This window comes from Pelecanus crispus, chromosome 3 (genome assembly GCF_030463565.1).
Source record: "Pelecanus crispus isolate bPelCri1 chromosome 3, bPelCri1.pri, whole genome shotgun sequence".
Classification (NCBI taxonomy): Eukaryota; Metazoa; Chordata; class Aves; order Pelecaniformes; family Pelecanidae; genus Pelecanus; species Pelecanus crispus.
The window spans coordinates 34097215-34116899 of NC_134645.1; the positions used below are offsets into that span (position 1 = coordinate 34097215).

The 19685-nt window shown below is 46.4% G+C and overlaps 1 protein-coding gene across 2 annotated transcripts in view; it reads right to left on the minus strand.

The window, feature by feature from the left end:
* TGFB2 (transforming growth factor beta 2) overlaps positions 1–18366 on the minus strand; it is a 65849-nt gene extending 47483 nt beyond the window's left edge. Inside the window, exons 1-2 of one of the 2 annotated variants that reach the window (XM_075707571.1) lie at positions 18020–18366; positions 1111–1119 (exon numbers count right to left, since the gene is read on the minus strand). In XM_075707571.1, coding sequence (XP_075563686.1) covers positions 1111–1119; positions 18020–18366 — 356 coding nt within the window. The remainder of the gene's footprint in view (positions 1–1110; positions 1120–18019) is intronic. The other variant, XM_075707570.1, reaches the window with a different exon arrangement.
* Positions 18367–19685: the final 1319 nt, after the last annotated feature.

A 19685-nucleotide genomic window follows, 5' to 3' on the forward strand; every position in this document is an offset into this window, starting at 1 on the left:
GGGCTGCTCACTGAGCCCAGAGACTACCACGGAGACGGACATGGAAGGATTAGGAGTTGCAGAACAAACAGTACAGTACAACAAAGCTTGCAGGAGCTCATCTGCAGAGCTTCATGTACAACTAGCCCCAAATCATGCTATCAAATCGTGGCTATTAGAGAGAAGACTGATGTTTAATATCTGGTCATTCTTTTTTATACAGTAACTTGTCAAAACCAGATTGTTCCCTGAAGATACTTGTTAGAGTGAGCTCCAGTTTAGTGTTAAGAGGATGGACTCAATGAGAGTATCAACTCTTATTAGATATTCCTAATTCCAAGGTCCTTTTACTAAGTCCCAGTTACTAGGATGAGTTATGATCCATCATGCCCTCTACAATATTTTTAACACAAGGGAAATTTCTTTATAGGTTAAGGGCTCAGACCTCTGGGTGGGATAGGAAGAACACCTCCACTAAGTACTTTGCAACATGGAGTCACCAACTGAGTCAGCGACTTGGAGGTCTCCCATGTCTTGTGCTATTGAACGTGTAAAAGAAACCCCAAAACGTTATTTGCCATCTAAAATGATGGTTTCTGGCAACACAACCAACCTCACAGCTGGAGAGTCTGGCCCCTTGCTTCTCTGAGGGAAGAGCTGCCAACTGTACGAGCACTAGATAAGCTATCACCATCTACTTCTTCCTCTGCAGTTAGGAGCTGTGGGTGGCACCGCTCCCACCAGCACAAGTGCAACCAACTCTATCAGGCTATGCCTTTATATCTGGTTCCTACTGAGATATGGTAACTCTCTGATCAGCGCATTTCTACAGACCCCTTATTTTAGGCCCCTGGCACTTCAACAATTAAGCACCTTCAAGGAGCCAGATGTAGGTATCGCTTTACTTTGAAGATGGAACTGAGGTACTTTGGTTACCCAGATGTGACAGGAAAAGATTCATAGCCTAGGTAGAAGTGATCACCTCATGTTCTGCACAAAATCAGGAAGTCCCAAAGAACTGCATAAATTCAGGTTTAATATTATGAAGGAGACAGTCATACAAAGATGAATACAATGATGAGCTGAATCAATTGGACAGAAGTGTTTACAGAGAAAACTGGAAAGGATAACGGACATATGCTTACTTTGCTAGACAGGCAGAAATGACATAGTTCCGCAATCAACAAATAAGACCACTCAGGTTAGAAAACTGTGTGACAGAAACCAAACGCAAGTGTAAGAAGATAAAATTAAAAAATCCAACTATATATTACAAAGAAAAGTAAAAGTAATAGCTGCTGAGAACTACTATATATCAGAAAATAAGAACTGCAGATAACAAATGAGAAAAATCAAACGGGCGTACCAGCTTCATGGCCAAAAAACTTAAAGATGAGATTTACTTAAGTATGAAGGAAGCTTAACAGTGATATTCATCCATTACAAGATAAAACTCTTGAAATAATAATACAGAAATATGAAATATACTTCTGTAGATAAAAAAGGCAGGCAATCATAATATGAAAAGACAATTATTATTTTTTATTCCAGCGGCAACTCAGAAGGTCTTAAAACAATAGCTACTATAATCAGACATTGTAAAACAAGCAACACCAGATAACTTGCATCAAGACTTTTTAAAGAGCTGTCCAAGGAACTATCTAAATCATTAAAACTGGCTTTCAATAAATCCCAAACACTGGAAAATATCTTAAGGATTTGAGGCAGAACATACTTGCTAACATACAATGCCTAAGCAGGGCAACCCATGCTATCTCACATATACAGTCAGCCTTATATTGATCCCAGAAAAAATATGCAAAGCGCAGGAATGAGAATCAGCTCAGAGTAACTAAGGGAGTACAGCTCAAGCAAAACAGATCCCACTGGTCCAGGATCTTAGTGAGACCAGTAGTCCTGTTGGTAAGACAACTGTTTTAATATAATGTACTTGCATAGCTGCAAGACATTTAAGCTGGTGCTACATAATGATTTCATTAGGAAACAGGAACAACAGGACACCAACATGGCCTGGCAGTAAATAAATCAAAGCCTTGTGTTTTTATGAGACTCAAAATACAATGGTAGACAGGAAACTGTTATTGAGAGACAAGCTTCTAACAAGGTTCTATAAGGCTCACTTTACTGTACTCTACTATCTAATATTTTTATCCATCACCTGGAAGGAAACTAAACCATTATTAACCAACTGCAGATGAAATAATGATATGGATGTGACCAATAATGAAGAAGATGCATCGTGAATACAGTGACTTGAATCTTGAATTCTCAACATGTAAATGTTAGTAGAACCAATATGAAAATACAAGTCTAGGACAGAGAAACTAGACCATACTTACAGAGCAGGGGACTCCATCCTGAGAGCACCTCTGAAAAGGACTTGGGGAGGGGGGCACCCTGGAGGATAATTACCCAAATATGAATTTTTACTTAGAATGATAGAATTGCTTAGGTTGGAAAAGACCTTTAAGATCATCAAGTCCAACCGTTAACCTAGTACTGCCAAGTCCACCACTAAACCATGTCCCTAAGCACCACATCTATATGTCTTTTAAATACCGCCAGGGATGGTGACTCAATCACTTCCCTGGGCAGCCTGTTCCAATGCTTGACAACCCTTTCCGTGAAGAAATTTTTCTTAGTATCCAATCTAAGCCTCCCTTGACGCAACTTGAGGCCATTTCTTCTTGTCCTATTGCTAGCTACTTGGGAGAAGAGACCAACACCCACCTCACTACAACCTCCTTTCAGGTAGTTGTAGAGAGCAGTAAGGTCACCCCTCAGCCTCCTTTTCTCCAGGCTAAACAATCCCAGTTCCCTCAGCTGCTCCTCATAAGACCTGTGCTCCAGACCCTCCACCAGCTTCACTGCCATTCTTTGAACACACTCCAGCAACTCAATCTCTTTCGTGTAGTGAGGGGCCCAAAACTGAACACAGTATTTGAGGTGCGGCCTCACCAGTGACGAGTACAGGGGGATGGACACTTCCCTAGTCCTGCTGGCCACACTATTCCTGAGACAAGCCAGGACGCTGTTGGCCTTCTTGGCCACCTGGGCACACTGCCAGCTCATATTCAGGTGGCTGTCAACCAGCACCCCCAGGTCCTTTTCTGCCAGGCAGCTTTCCAGCCACTCTTCCCCAAGCCCATAGCATCGCATGGAGTTGTTGTGACCCAAGCACAGGACCCGGCACTTGGCCTTGTTGAACCTCATACAGCTGGCCTCGGCCCATCAATCTAGCCTGTCCAGATCCCTCTGGAGAGCATTCCTACCCTCAAGTAGAACACCACTCCTGCCCAACTTGGTGTCATCTGCAAACTTACTGAGGGTGCACTCAATCCCCTCATCCAGATCGTTGATAAAGATATTAAACAGAACTGGCCCTAATACTGAGCCCTGGGGAACACCACTTGTGGCCAGCCGCCGACTGGATTTAACTCCATTCACCACAACTCTTTGGGCCCAGCCATCCAGCCAGTTTTTTACCCAGCGAAGAGTAAGCCCGTCCAAGCCATGAGCAGCCAGTTTCTCTACAAGAATGCTGTGGGAAACAGTGTCAAAAGGCTTTTCTGAAGTCCAGGTAGACAACATCCACAGCCTCTCCCTCATCCATTAAGCGGGTCACCTTGTCATAGAAGGAGATTAGGTTAGTCAAGCAGGATCTGCCTTTCATAAACTCATGTTGACTGGGCCTGATCACTTGGTTGTCCTGTACATGCCACGTGATGGCACTCAAGATGATCTGCTTCATAACCTTCCCTGGCACAGAGATCAGACTGACAGGCCTGTAGTTCCCTGGATCCTCCTTCTGGCCCTTCTTGTAGATGGGCATGACATTTGCTAACTTCCAGTCAACAGGGACCTCCCCGGCTAGCCGGGACTGCTCATAAAGGATTCAAAGTGGCTTGGTGAGCACTTCCGCCAGCTCCCTCAGTACCCTTGGGCGGATCCCATCCAGCCCCATAGACTCGTGTGTGTCTAAGTGGTGTAGCAGGTCACTAACCATTTCCCCTTGGATTATGGGGGCTTCATTCTGCTCCCTGTCCCTGTCTTGCAGCTCAGGGGGCTGCGTACCCCGAGAACAACTGGTCTTACTATTAAAGACTGAGGCAAAGAAGGCATTAAGTACCTCAGCCTTTTCCTCATCCTTTGTTACTATGTTTCCCCTCACATCCCATAAAGGATGGAGATCTTCCTCAGCCCTCCTTTTGTTGCTAACGTACTTACAGAAACATTTTTTATTGTCTTTTAAGGCAGTAGCCAGATTAAGTTCTAGTTGGGCTTTGGCCCTTATAAGTTTCTCCCTACATAACCTCATGACATCCTTGTAGTCCTCCTGAGTTGCCTGCCCCTTCTTCCAAAGGTCATAAACTCTCCTTTTTTCCCTGAGTTCCAGCCAAAGCTCTCTGTTCAGCCAGGCTGGTCTTCTCCCCCACCAGCTTGTCTTTCGGCACATGGGGACTGCCTGCTCCTGTGCCTTTAAGATCTCCTTCTTGAAGAATGTCCAGCCTTCCTGGACTCCCTTGCCCTTCAGGACTGCCTCCCAAGGGACTCTGTCAACCAGTCTCCTAAACAGGCCAAAGTCTGCCCTCCAGAAGTCCAAGGTAGCAGTTCTGCTGCCCCTGCTCCTTACTTCTTCAAGAATTGAAAACTCTGTCATTTCATGATCACTACGCCAAGGTGGCCTCCAACCATCACATCACCCACAAGCCCTTCTCTGTTAGCAAACAACAGGTCCAGTGGGACGCGTTCCCTAGTTGGCTCACTCACCAGCTGTGTCAGGAAGTTATCTTGCACACACTCCAGGAGCCTCCTAGACTGTTTCCTCTCCACTGTATTTCCAGCAGACATCTGGTCAGTTGAAGTCCCCCATGAGAACAAGGGCTAGCGATTGTGAGACTTCTCCCAGCTGCTTATAGACTATTTCATCTGCCTCTTCATCCTAGTTGGATGGTCTGTAACAGACTTCCACCATACCACCTGCATTGTTGGCCTTCCCCCTGATTCTTATCCATAAACACTCAACCCTACTGTCACCATTGTTAAGCTCTAGACAATCAAAACACTCCCCAACATACAGGGCTACCCCACCACTGCTCCTTCCTTGCCTGTCCCTTCTGAAGAGTTTATAGCCATCCATTGCAGCACTGCAGTTGTGCAAGTCATCCCACCATGTTTCCATGATGGCAACTATGTCCTAGTTTTCATGCTGCACAATGGCTTCCAGCTCCTCCTACTTCTTGCCCATGCTGCGTGCATTAGTGTAGATGCGCTTCAGTTGGGCTATTGATCCTGCCACCTTGCTGGGGGGAGAAGCCCTGATTCCTATGTGACCATTCTCAGGCACTTCCACGGTTTCTAACACATCCATAATCCTTGTGTCCTTGCTGCTGCATGGATCTCCACCCCCTACCTCCACTGAGACGGCAGACTGAAGGACCTCACTAGCACACCATCCCTCAAACATTGGCGTGCCACCCCCAGGCTTATCTCTAGCGAGCCTGGTTTCATCCCTTTCCCCCTTCAAATCTAGTTTAAAGCTCTTTCAATGAGCCCTGCTAACTCCTGTGCAAAGAACCTTTTCCCCCTTTGAGACAAGTGCACCCCGTCTGTCACCAGCAGGCCTACTGTCATGTAGACTGACCCATGATCAAAAAACCCAAAATTCTGCCAGTGACACCAGGCTTGGAGCCAAGTACTGATCTGCTGGCTCTTCCTGTGTCTTCCCTCATCACTCCCTACAACTGGAAGGACAGAGGAGAACACTACTTGTGCTCCTGATCCCTTAACCAGTCATCCCAAGGCCATGAAGTCTCTCTTGATTGCCCGTGGACTTCTGGTTGCAACTTCATCGCTGCCTACCTGAAAAATCAATAATGGATAATAATCTGAGGGCCATACCAGGGTAGGAAGCTTTCTCTTCACATCTTTAACCCAGGTCCCAGGTCTGGTCTGCATATTGGGCCTTCTGTTCCCCTCAGAAGAGGGTCTCTTATGACAATGACACATCTTTTTTTCTTTATGGAAGCAGTTTTGAGGCAGGGCATAGGCCAACTTAACCTCGGTGGCACCTCCAAGCTCGATGAATGATCATTCTCATTATTGTTCAGTTCTACTTCTCATAGAGCTCCTGGCAAAGTTACTGCCGAAATTAGCTGCATAAACTGTGTAATACTGAATTAGAGCAGAGTCTGCATCATGCATGTACTTGATAACGGCACAGACACTGCTGAAATACTGTGTCCAATACTGTTGTCCACAATCTCAGCAGTATACGAATAAAGCAGAGGAGTTTCAGAGGGAAACCGTGAGAATAACTGAAAAGGCTAGGAATTATCTCAAGGAGCACAGCATATTAAACTTAAAAGAGCTGTGGCTCGATCACAGTCTATGGATCTGAAACACACTCAAAGTCAGGTAAAGCAGCCCACGCTGAGCTCCTGGCTGCCTCACTGCAGGGTCTTCCAGCAGCCACGCCAGCTGCTCTCAGCCAGATTAGTTCCTGTCTGCAAAACTTCCTTCTTCTGCAGGTGCCTACACAATGCCCACAAATCTGATAACGGGTCTTCAAAATAGCAAGTGAAGGTTTAAACCAGATTCAAATGCTAGAACTTGAAGCTAAACAATTTAAAACACAAAGATGCTTGTTTCTAGTGAATGTAATTAATCACTGGAATAATTTACCAAGTGTGGTGTGAGCTCCCTTTCAAAAAGGAATTAATTCAGCAAAACTCAATGGCCTGGAAAATGCAGGTAGGGCAACCAGAAGACCATCATGATGGCTTCCAGTTTTTTTTAATCTGTTAGTGTCCATTCAACCATAACTCAAAGCCTCCTAGAGCAACATCAGTCCCATCCTTTCTAAAGTACAGTAAGATATCAGTCATTAGCTATGAGTGTGAACAGACCTGGAACGTTATACCCTGAGAAGAACACCTCACCCCTGCTGAGATGAGTATCTCCTTCAGCTGTAAGGCAAATTTCATGTTCAATCAGAAACCTGCTTGCAGGTCTGGCTGTTTACAGCTGTTTACAACATTACATTAAGGCACTTTACAGTCTGTTGCACTGTAATATTGCCTTAGATTAAAGAAGAACCAAGGCCTTTTGTTTCGTATCCCGCATCAAACGGCTTCGGATCAAATCTCACCCCAACAGGACATGGGAAGTACCACATAGATAAAATACAAACCAAGCTTTTTTCTTTTTTTAAAAAACAAAAACCCAACAACCTGTGGTGGATGTTGAGTCCTCCCAGGCTTTGAAAAGTATACAGTAGTAGTAAAAACATGATACAAACCAGCACTCAGGACATTTCTAATCAGCAAAGCAGATTTACCTGACTCAGGCTTCATCTGAATAAAAGGCTGGGATTCTCAAAGGCTACAAAGGAACCACTCCTTTAGGTGCTGCTTAAAACCCCGGCCACAATGACTGTTCTGCTTGCCTAAACAATCACTGCACAGACTCCAGTTTCAACACCACAAGGAAAAATCTGGAGTGGCTTTACTGGCTCAAATTAAATTGCTCCAACTTTTCATCCATGCAAAAAACATACCTCAAAAGTTAACTCGTTATTTCGTGAGCCACTTTGAGACATATCAAGTCAGAGAGGCTTTATGTAAAACCACATGCACCTTCATGCTATAAGCACAGCTCCTGTTCCCAAACTACCTGGCTTTCCAGCTTGTAAACTCCGCATATATCATGCAGCAAATTGACTTTCAGAAGTTGTTCTCCCGGCTCCAGCTCTATTCAGGACTGACTTCCAAGATTTTATTGATAACATAAAAACACCTTGTTGGCTTAGTCCTGACCTTTCTTTACAGTCCATTGCACAGGGATTTGCCACATTCTTATTCACAGCCTTTAGATTCTTCCCTGCTCTGGGCGCTGAGGCCTGATTTTGCACATGTTTATAAGAAGCCTCTGGATGTGGAGTGATGAGCTTCTAGACAAAAACTTGCTGTAGAGAGGATGATAGAGATATATTATGGCATGTTTATTTGCCAAGACCTTTGCAGTCAGATGGTCATTTATTTAAGACAGGGGGAGGTGTGGAATACCTAAGAAGTATGGGACGTGAACTCATGCCTCCTTCTCTGCATTCTGCAATTCTTGACATATTGCTGCCATATGCTGTTCCCAGATGACATCTGCCATCAAATGCTTCTATCAATAAGCTACTAAGGTGTTTATTTTTAAAAGTGATTCTTTTTTTTTTGCGAAGCCTGATGCAGAAGAACATCTCCAGTGGCAACTCAATAAAAGGGAAACCACCACATTACAGTAATATGTCCCAGTATCTCTTGAAGATGTGGCTGTTCCCTGAAACAAAGGAATGGCACTTAATACCTGATCCAAAGACTTTTGCAGTCAATGGAAAGACTTCCAGGGCTTTCAGCAGGCTTTGGACCTGGGCCCTTAATCTGGGGAACATACTCTCAAAAGGCAGAAAAATGGAAAGGTTTGACTGTATCACATGTATAGCTGGCCTTGTGGCAAGTGTGCATGAGGCAGATTCCTTTCCAGACTCTACCTCAACAAATACACTTCCAGCCAGAGAAAATTAAGTCTCCCAATAAAGTGGGTAAATAATAGGACTCCAACTTGGAAGGAGGTAAGTTCCTTCAGACACATGATATTGTTGTAACTCTGACTCTGGCCACCTTTACAAAGATCTCTTTTCCTAGATCCTTTTGGGGCTCTTTTCTTCCCTGATTAGCAAGGGGAATGTGAAATTTCTAAATACATGGCTCCTAGCAACAGGGAGAAATGCAAGCTGGCATGGGGGAATCCAGATTCAAAGAGGGAGAGAAAGTTCAGACCCCCAACAATCTATTCCTAGCCTATCCTAACTGGGACGAAGCTGCTCGCTTAGCTCCCTTGCTTTCCAAACTGTATATCCTGGCAGGGAGCCTCTTCGTTCCTATCACACCACCAGATCAGAACAGCAGATTTATTTTCAAGAAAGCTGGAACTTGTTCCTCACTCACAAACCTAAAGATGTATGTATGTCTGCTGCAATAGCCTGCCATTATATGCTAGGTAAACATGCAACAAGCACAACAAACGAAACGTACAGACATCTTTCAGCGTACCTCAATGTTGAAATGTGGCTACTTCACTTCCAAAGCGTGCATGAGGAAAAATTTGAGTATAGAGCAGTGATTGGCACAAGACATACACAGCCCTTGCTCTGCCAGGCCCAGAGCCAACTACAACAGCCAAGAAAACTGGGCTGGATCTCTTAGAGATTGGGCGAGAATGAGAACACCAAGGATCTGCATGGATCCAACACATCTCCAGGCAGTTTAAAACGCCCTATCATGTTGGAGAATACAATATACCACTTATCTTTCCCCGAGGGCAAAAATCCCCTATACCCACTGCAGGCATTTGGATGAAGAAATGAACTGCCAGTACTGCATATGTCAGTGGACCTGACCCCTGGTATCCATAAATTTTGCTTACTAGGTATTCATCAAGTGCTCTGTTACTGGACCGATTCCTGCAACAAACCCTCGAAGCATGAAGGCCAGGAACTGCAATGCAAAGTACAGAGCTGCCCCTCCATTGTCACATTCATGGGGGAGCAGAGATGTCTCTCGGCTTTGCTAACCTGGACCACCACCAGAGCCAAGCAGAGGTAGAACAAGGAGCAGCAGCCTGCCACAGGCTCTGGTGAAAGCTAGACCCCGAGCACACCGTGCTTGCCAGCCACTTCTGCCATTATTTCAACCCACTGCTGGATCTAAAGAGGGTAAATTTGCTGCATCATTTTTACACATCACTTGGCACATGGAAAGTTCTGCAGGTGTTCTTCTTCCTAGCGTACATCTTGGCAGTCCTAGACAAGGTCTTCATGACTGTTTGCCCAAAGCCCAAAAAAGTCATTTTATACATATTGGACAACGCCCACGCAAATAAACAAGGACTACTCTCTGTTCAGTTTGGTGTATTGGAGATCATCTGTAAACAGAACTGTGGGCTCAGGATTAATAAGTAGTATTGTGCAGAAGCCTTCATCAAGTATGGGATTGCTAGGTACTCTCTGACCACTTCAAAAGAGTCAGTGCTGCTAAGATCTACTAGTTTTTCAGCCTCCTAAGTACAAAGTCCACCCACAGGGTTGGGATTTTTTTGTGGGTTGTTTCCCCCACCCCCCACCCCCCCCCAAGGAATGAAAACCAACATGTTCTGATTCCTATCTTTCAATCATCACTATGGTAAAGATAAGTTACCATCACTATTTCAGCTGAGCTAGCTGAATTGCAAATGCTATACGTAAACAAAAACAAGTAAGAGAAGGAACTTCAACAGGCTTAGTTCGCCTTTTAAAATTCAAGGCAGGGGTTTAAGAGAGATGAAGCCAGGGAAAACACTGGATACTAACACCAGCCAAACAGGGAAAAATAACGAAGTTGTAAGCCTGAAAAACTGAAATGGAAAGAATGACAGATTTACTGCTGCATTGGATGCACATAACCACTGATAGACTCTCCCCAGGAAGTGTTGAAATTACCATCACTGAAATGAATCCAGAAGCTAAAAATTAAATTATCTTTCCCAGAACATTCCAATTTGGGCTTTGGCAACAACAGATGTTTTAATGCTCTTAAATATATGCACGCACGTGTGTGCACGCATGCACACACGCACACATATACTTAAGTACAGTATCCTCTTTCACGCAAGACCTCCCTCTTAGCTTTCACAAAGTCAGACTGAACTTACGGTCATTCTGCAAGGTCTTTTCTTCAAAGTCTCTGCTCAAATGTACAACTGTCAGATTAAGCAACCCATAAGGAGTCTTACAGCAGCTCCAAGTTGTGAATGAATGGTTATTTGTGAACACGACTGTCAAGACAGATGTGGTATTTGTCAGTGCAGTGTGGGTTAGATATGGTGGGAAGGAGCCAAACAAGCAAAGTGAAAGGTCAGTATCACAACATTTCCCTTTCCCCCTCCTTCAGTTTGCTTAAAATGATGCCACAGCTTTTGCTGAAGTGTAATACAGTAGTCTATTTTCACGCAACCTACCATGCCTATTTGAAAAGCAATATTCACACCAGAAAAGTAAAAGAAAAATGGGTGCAGAGGGAGAGAAGAACAGGAACATTTTGGTGGAAGAAAGCTACAACAGAGGGACAAATCCAAGACTGACAGAAAACAACACGTTTAGAAGTTTGATGATACTTGAATCAAGACCACCCTATGAAAACGGAAACACAATGCACTGTTTTTCTTGTATTAAAGTGTAGTAGTACGAGGATCACAAGTTAATTCATGTTGGAAGGGTCATCTAGTCCAACCTCCAGCTCAAAGCAGGGTCAGCTATGAGGTCAACTTACCATTTATACTTTATACAGTTATTTGTAATAACCTGAAGTCAGCATCACACTGTGCTAGGTCTTATATAACAACAAAAAGAGACTCCTGCCCTAAGGGGGTTTCAGTGGGAAAAAGCTCAGCAACACAATGAAGATCTGAACATGTCAACGAGCATCACACATGAAATTAAAAGGAACCCTTGCTCATTGTCCAAATTAAAACCTGAATGAGGGACAGATGTTCTGAAGACCCTCTCCACACTCTGAGCCATCAGTCTGCTGCAGGGATGCCTGTGAAGTCTAGCATCTCCTGGAACGCAAACAGCAACACAAGATGTATTTCAGTGGAGCCTGTCCTTCCACAGTGAACGAGCAGTCTCTCTGCGCTGCTGCCTAAACTCATCCCACCTGATCTCCGTGAGGAGCCAGGAGCTTTCCAAGCAGCATGCATGAACTGCCATGTGGTTCCCTTTGGAAAACCTGGCTGGTTTAGAGAACGCTATGCTACCCAAGAGGCAACTTCTCTACTCTGGCCCAACTTGCAGAGCACCAAAAACATGTAAAAACCTGCTCACCAGACAGGTCTAACAAAGCCAGGTCTGCCACTTCATTTCTCCAGGGCCGATCCTGTGCCATTTGAGCTAAGAGAACCACAGCACTAAACAGGCTCATGAGTCATTCATAAATTCAAAAACAACTGGTCACACTGGAAGGAGATAAAACACAACCCTTCACTCTAAGTGTTTTTTCAACTCCTCATCCTCTTGTCACAGACAAATCTTCAAGTTTCTTCTCTACACCTTGCAGCTGTATGTCTTGTACAGTTGGATGCCCAGATGCAATCACTTATCGGCAGCGAGGACAAGCGTGGGGGAGCTGCTTTAAGAAGAAACATAGCTGCTTCAGACAAGACTACTACAGGAAGCCAAGAGACAACGATGCTGGAGCTAGGCACCTAATAGTCCGCATCACGGATTGAAAGGGAAACAACCAACAGCCTGTGGCTGAAGGCAGGATGCAAACTTTCCCTAAACAAATGACCAAAACAAACTTTTCAGTCTAAACAAATCAGCAGAATCATCCGTAACACAGTATTACGTTAACTAATACCTGGGGAGCGTATCATCCTCAAGCTAAAAACTGCCTGCTTGAAAATGTGCAGCATGTGGTTTCACAACAGGAACGGAAACATTTGTGTGTCTTCACTCATGGCTCATTTTGTCACCATACCCTGGGGTTCCTCTCTTTATCTGCAACACAGAAGCAGTCTAGCACAGACACTGCAAAGGCAAAATAAGCCAGCTGCCCAACGGGGTCAGCCTTCTTTGGGGTCACGGGAGTACTGAAGAGCCTCTTCTTTCCTCTCTAAAAAAATCCTGTAAAGCATTTCCTTCTCACTGGGCTCTGACGCCCAAATGACAGATTTCAACACAGCGAGAGGGATTTGAACTGTCTGGCTCTGCTCATCCCTGCAAATGTGCCATAAACCAGGCCCCAATTCAGGAAGCTAATTAGGCATACACAGAGCCTTAACATTAATGAGTCCATTCATGTGTGTGAAGCTCCGTGCATGTTTTAGAACCGTGCTGAAGAAGCTCACCGAGGAGAACAGCCAGGAGTTCTCATTCATCTTTTTGCTCAGCTCTGGTGCAGGCAGGAATCTCAAACTGACAGCAAAACACTAGAAGTAGTAACTTCAAAGTAACGCAGTCATCCTGACGACCACTACTGTTCTCACACAGTGCAGCAAGGATGAGCAAGGCTAAAACCAGCAGCTAAAAAGATGATGCTCTGCTTTCTTCGCACAATCCCCTACTCACACCCAGTCTTGCAATTAAGTGGAGCCAGCATGAGTGCCATGAGCTCTGGGCACTCCCTGCACATCTCCAGCCACGAGCAGAAGACAAGGGCACATTTCCAGATAGGTCTCTGGGACTGCAAAACATTCACACTGCCAGTGGGCTAGGGGATGGGGAGTGACAGGGGCAACGATGCACATCTAACCTTTTCACTCACCAAATCAGAGTGAAAGTGTCTCTTTAAAATAGACACTGGAGATAAACTCAAGGAGGGTTATAGAAAGAGCTGGGGAATACAGCCCTACACTTCTGTCTTGCAGGTCTTCTGACCTTGCAACACTGAAGAAGGGGCTCACAGGTGTTTTGCTTTTCTGTAGGTTTCACCCTCTGGAAGAAATACAGGGACCACGTACCATGCCAGACTGGCTTGTGGACCTCCTCCTCTCCCAGCCCGGCACCTTGCTTACAGCAAGTTGCTGGTGATTCAGAAGGCAGGCAGGAAACACATGTGGCGCACCCTACCATCCGTTCCACATGAGTGGGAGTGGAAGAAGAGAGCTCTCTTTGATTTCAGCTGCCCTTGGTTAGTGCACCAGAGCATGTTATTTTATTATCCCTCTTAGTATGTAGAGGATGACTGTCCAGAAAATTACCCTGCCCCTTTTTAAAGCCATTTGCAATTTCCTGGTTTTTTTCATCACCACCTAGGAAGATTGCAGTAAGTGCCATTCATGAACCAGGAGCAAGGAACTGTTTCTCCCAGGTCTCTCCTTGGGGAAGCCTTCGCATTGCTTCAGGTCCTCTCTGCAAACCAGAGAGTAAGCCTGGCAAACGCCTCCTGCGAGAGGTGCTCCAGAGCACGACCATAGGGCCAGCATAGCTAGAAGGTTTTAAAATAAGGTATTCCTTCTGAGACTGTTTCCGTATCATTAACAACATAGGAAATCCTGAAAGATTAAGTTCTGTGTTCTGCTAAATGCAAACACAGACGAGCCGCGCAGCCGTAGCTGTTAACATCATGGTAATGATGCAGTCAGTGCCGGCAGACACGAGGCATGGCTGCTCCTGCACGAGTAATTCTGGTACCCTGAAGACAAGGAGCCCACATACATATAATTGCTGGTAAATCGAGTCCTTGTTGACAAAGTAGAAGCATGTCATTGTGCCCAGTCAGTTTATAATGTTGTCTTTCATGAGGCGAATATTCAGCAGAACGACGGTCTATGTAAAGCAATATTCATGGTACAGAGCTCCTGAGAAGACTAATCCTACCACCCCGTACAGGCTAGAACCCGTGGAGGCTCCTTCATACTAAAGTAGTTTAAAATCTGTGCAAAACCAGGCCCAAACCCAGAAGAACTGTGTTTTCTTAGGCTAGTGAGTACTTACAGACCTATTTCCAAGAATGCAGGAAACCTGAACATTTACCTGCACTAGCCTTAACCGATCAGTACCGACCAGCTCATTGACTGTGATAAAAACTGCCATGAATGAAGATGACAGAACTGGGCCCCAGGCCCCACATACACGTGCTGCCCGTTCTTCTCGATTATCCCAGTTATGCATTAGTATTACAATTCACAATCCTTAATTGTGCTGGCATTAAATTTCTGTCTGTTATTTATCACCCAGCCTCAAATAAATAACTAGCTTAAGTATCAATGAAGCACTGATAAGTAATAACTTCTAATGTGATCCAGCTTTTACAGAAATCAGTATTAAGCATCTACTCGGGTAACTTCACCTAGGCACAGAATTCGCAAGAACTCTCTCTGATGTTGCGCTCAGCTTCCTCTTTAAACCGCTCCATAAAACAACTCAATTTCTGACTGCCAGCTGGACTTAGGAGAGATTCAAACTTTCAGCATCTAATCCATGCTGTCGCGAGCACAATGCAGGCAGGCATGCTTGACAGACAAAAGCTTTTTCGTTTCTCCAAACCTCTTTGTAGTATTTTTTTCCGCCACTACTTTTCACATCTGTTGGTTTTGGGTCCAGCAGTCCCTGACTCACCGAATTTCCACGTATATTCTGGCTTGATGTGTCTTTAACCTCAACTGGACTGTCAAGCCAGATGCCCCCTTACTTCCTCAGTGCAAACTATCAGTAAACCTTAGCATAACTTTACTTTGAGCCTTAAACTAACAGCATGTGAAAAGATTAATATGAATAAATTCAAAACTAATCAGATCCCTTCTTTAAATGTTGACACAGTATTATTTATATCCCATAAATACCTTCTTGACTAAAATTCATCCCAGGAGATTGGCATCTTGCCAGTTCTATTCATATTTACTGTATTTATACAGTACAGTTGGCCAAGGATAATATTTAAGACAAAATATGCCTTAGGGTATATACAATATCTCTTATAGTTTTCCTTTTAAATCTCCTCATTGCTAAAAATATTTAGTCTGAACTTTACAAAATGCCCCACAAAGACCTATCAGCAATCTGTAGTGATATATTGCTGACTATGAGTATAATTAGAGCATATTTGTAATACTTGGGTTGTAGTCAGTTACTGAACGCTAACAACTTGCGGTAAAAACTGAACCACTGATCTTTCCCATGCCTGCCTTCCAGCAGCTTTTGACCTCCAGTGCGTTCACACTGATCCCCTTCTCCCTCCTGCCTCCCTCCGATGCAGCAGAAACCGTAGAGTTAAAAAAATTCACTCCGAGACGTCTAGGAGAAAGCGCCCGCAGCTGCCAGAGCTGCGCTTTCAATTTCTTCCTTTAAAATATGGTGGAGCGATTTCTTCCTTTCTGTCTTTTTTGGAAAGGTTCGCTCCATCCAGCATAACTAGAGAGCAGTGGAAAAACAGTTAACCTACTTACTCTGATGTTAGCGACAGCCCTTGCACAGTAGTACTGGATCTGCTGCTAACTGGCCCTCCGATCCCAAACGTCTGATGCACTCTGTTGGTAGATACCTGCAATCTCCTTTGCTCTTCCAAAACCTCTATCGATACTTCAGTACAAATCTGGCCTCTGACAGCATTTTAAAAATAGATCCTCTTTTGTCAACACCATCCAACTCACACACCACAGATTATTTTCATTTTCTGGAAAGTATGCGGCTGCATTTTGGTCTGTCGGTTCTTTGTAGTTTGCTCATGCGAGGAAAAAGGACAGATGTGCTCAGGATGGATGCATTTTACAGTTCTCAGAGACTCTCTGTTACAGGGTCAACTCCACAAGCCAAGGCACTGCTATCGGAATTCCTAACCTTCGCCCATAGGTGCTCATTCCTCTGCTCAGGGCATGATCTGATAGGTCTCAAAACAAAGCGCTGACTTCCACCAAAAACACCAGCAAAATACTACAGTATACCAATGCGGAAAACAGTCATGATTTCTGTGTTCTCGCTATAGCTATGAGTTATACGGAACCTCTCTGCTCATACCCACTTGGCTCCAAATACACATTTGGGGGGAAAAAAAAAAAAAAGTATTTCTTCCCCAAGTGTAACAAGGGTGGAGTGTATTTATCATGGCTATTATGGATGGTGCCATAATTACAATAATAAAATGGCTCTGACTGCCAGGATGTCCTGTACCTGATGCTGTCATTTAAGAATAAAGGAAGAAAGGGAGGCAGCTGCACCGAGCGCGGGGTTCAGATACCTTGGCTGGCATCCTAGGACTATCACATGCAAGACGGAGCAAGCCCCAGAGCTACAACTTGCTAAACTAAAAATAAATAAGGGGAAAATGCAATTAGAAACTCTAGGATAAAGTTACCAACATGGCTGCATTATCTATTTAAGCAAGAGGCATGTGCTTTTCAAAAACAGACAGCAAGTATATAGGGCATCAAGTGGCGGGGGAGGGTAGCGAGAGAAAAGCGAGCTAAATGAAAAGAGTAGGGACTAGGTTTTGGATATGTGAACGGTGAAGTTATTTTCTGCTTCTGGTATTTCACTTTCCTCGGTATGATGATGATCTAGATTCTTTTAAGGGAATGCGGTGCTTTTTCTTTCTTTTTTTTTTTTTTGCTATACACTTAAGCTTCACTACCAAAACAAAAAGGCACGTCATTGTGATTATTAATCATTCTAAGTGGATTTGGTCAGCACAGAGCATTTGTACCCTGGTGGTTTTTTGGGGTTTTTTTTTTTTTTTTGTGCAAAACGTGGCGTGGATCACCAGAAGGTCGTTAAAAACAGCAAAAGGCAGACGGGCTGAGACAGGTTCCAAGAACCGAGGCTACCCAGAAGGGAAAACTTTTTCTGTACCTGAAATGAAAGCACCCATGAACTGAAACGGGAGGCCAATTAAAGTGGGAAGAGGAGGGAGGATGTCTATGCCTCTGTCCTCTCGGAGCACCAATCTGAATAGCGGTCTGCGGGACAATGTTCTGGAGGGGCGCGGACAGAAAAGCAGCCGGTGACTTTTTTTTTTTTTTTTTTTTAAAAAGACCTCCTTTTCAGTTATGGAGAGATGGAAACCTGCCCAATCCAGACACTCCAAGGGAAACAACAGCAGTGGAAAGATATTGGCTCGTTTTGGAGGCTGCACACGGGGCTGCGGGGGAGCTAGACCCAGTGCTGGGGAGGGAGCGGGATCCTGGGCAAGGGGGGAACTTTGCTCAGGTACCTGCTGGTGGAAAGCAGAGGCACCTTTAGGGACTCCCGGGCGACTTCAAAGGGGATCGGAAACCTCGGGAGTCTGGGGGGACAGCTGACACCCACCCACCCACCCACCCACCCAGGCATACGTATACCCCGCCACCTAAATGATACCCTAGAAGCCACCACCTGAGAGATGCTGAGGATAAGAGCAAAGGCGGCAGATGATGATGCATGGGGCTGGTATTTGAAGGTGCTGGGCACTGCCAAGCCTCGGGGGCGAAATTACACACACATGCACAAAACACAAAGGACTTACTTTCAGGGTAAAAAGGCTGCATGTCTATTTTGTAAACTTCTTTGGCATAATACTCCTCGTCGCTCCTCTCCCTTTCGCAAGTGGCGGCTCTGTGGTTGGCTTTCTCTTGCAGCAGGTCCCTGGTGCTGTTGTAGATGGAGATGACCTCCGGGGGCACCTCCTCGGGCTCGGGGTACTCGTCCGGGGGGCTGGTGAGCTTCAGTTTGCTCAAGATCTGCCCCCGGATCGCCTCGATCCTCTTGCGCATAAACTGATCCATGTCGAGGGTGCTGCAGGTAGAGAGGCTGAAAGCCACGGTGGCCAGATCCACGGTGAGAAACACGCTCAGGAGATAGCAGTGCATTTTAAGTGTTTAAATACAGCGCCCCCCAAAAAAAGAGTGACTTTAACAACGAACAACAACAACGGGAAAAAATTAAAAAATAAAAAGGGGATGTGTGCAAACAAAGGGAGGATCTGCAGACAAAATGCAGTTAAAAACCGGACTGCAAGGACGACTTGCAATCGAAAAACGCACGGGAGGCGTCAGTGAAAAAAATACCAGTAATAATAGGGGGAGGGAAAAAAAAAAAAAAAAAAAAGCGGCAAGTTGCTACAACTAGATAAAATTCGGGGGTGGAGTGAGCCGGCCAGCAAAAGAAGGGGAGGAAGAAAAAAAAAAAAACAAACAACCCCCAAACAGATAAACAAACCTGCGAATCAAGTAAATGGCAGAGAGACTGTTCCCAGCGCGCCGGCGGAGCAGGCTGGGAAACAAAAAACTTAAGGGGGGGGGAAGAAAAAGAAAAAAAAAAAAGGAGGGGGAGAAAAAGCAGCGATGGGTATTAAAGGGCGCTGCCGCGGCCGGCGGGGGGGAGGCTGCCGGCGCTGAGCCGAGCCCCGCCGCGCGCCCGCGGCGCCCGGCGGCTCCCGGCGGGCAGCGGCACCGCCCCGCGCCCGGCGGCGCTCAGCGGCGCTCAGCCCCCGCGGCGGCGCCGGCAGAGGCGCGCACGTGTGCGCCCGGCTGCGCCGAGCCCCGGCCCCCGCGGCCCGGCCGAGCGGCAGGCGGCGGCCCCGCGGCGGCGCCTTGCCCCGGCGGCGGCGGCGAGCGGCGGCGGCGATGATCCTCCGTCCGGCCGCGTCCCGCAGGCTGCTGCGTGCGCCCCGCGCTGCATGCACCGACCCACCCCCGCCCGGGCCGCTGCGCGCTGCAGAGCTTTTTTCCAGCTCCCTCCTCTTCCTCCTCCTTCCGAAACGCCAACCCCACGCCGCAGTCAGCGAGGCAGCGCCGCCGCCCCGACGGCCTCCCGCGGATCGCAGGCGCGGAGCGGCCGCCCGGGGCTGGCCGCGGCGCAGCGCCGCTCTCCCCCCGGCCTCCCCCCGCGGGGCTGGGGCTGGGGCTGGCCCCGGCGGCGCGGCGCGCAGCTCCCGGCGGATCTAGCGCTCCGCCCGGCGCCCCCCGCCCGCCGCCCCCGGCCCCTCGGCTCTCCCTGCGAGGAGGGGACGGGTGCCAGCAGATAACATCACGGCCGCGCAGGGAGAGGGAGATTTATAAGGTCTCCCCGCCCCACGTGCTCGCCTCGCCGCGAAGTGACGTGGAGGGGCTGCGGGGAGCGGAGGGCTCCGCCGGCCGCGCCGCCGCCCGCCTATTTATTCCCCTCCGCGCAACCGGCGAGGGACTCG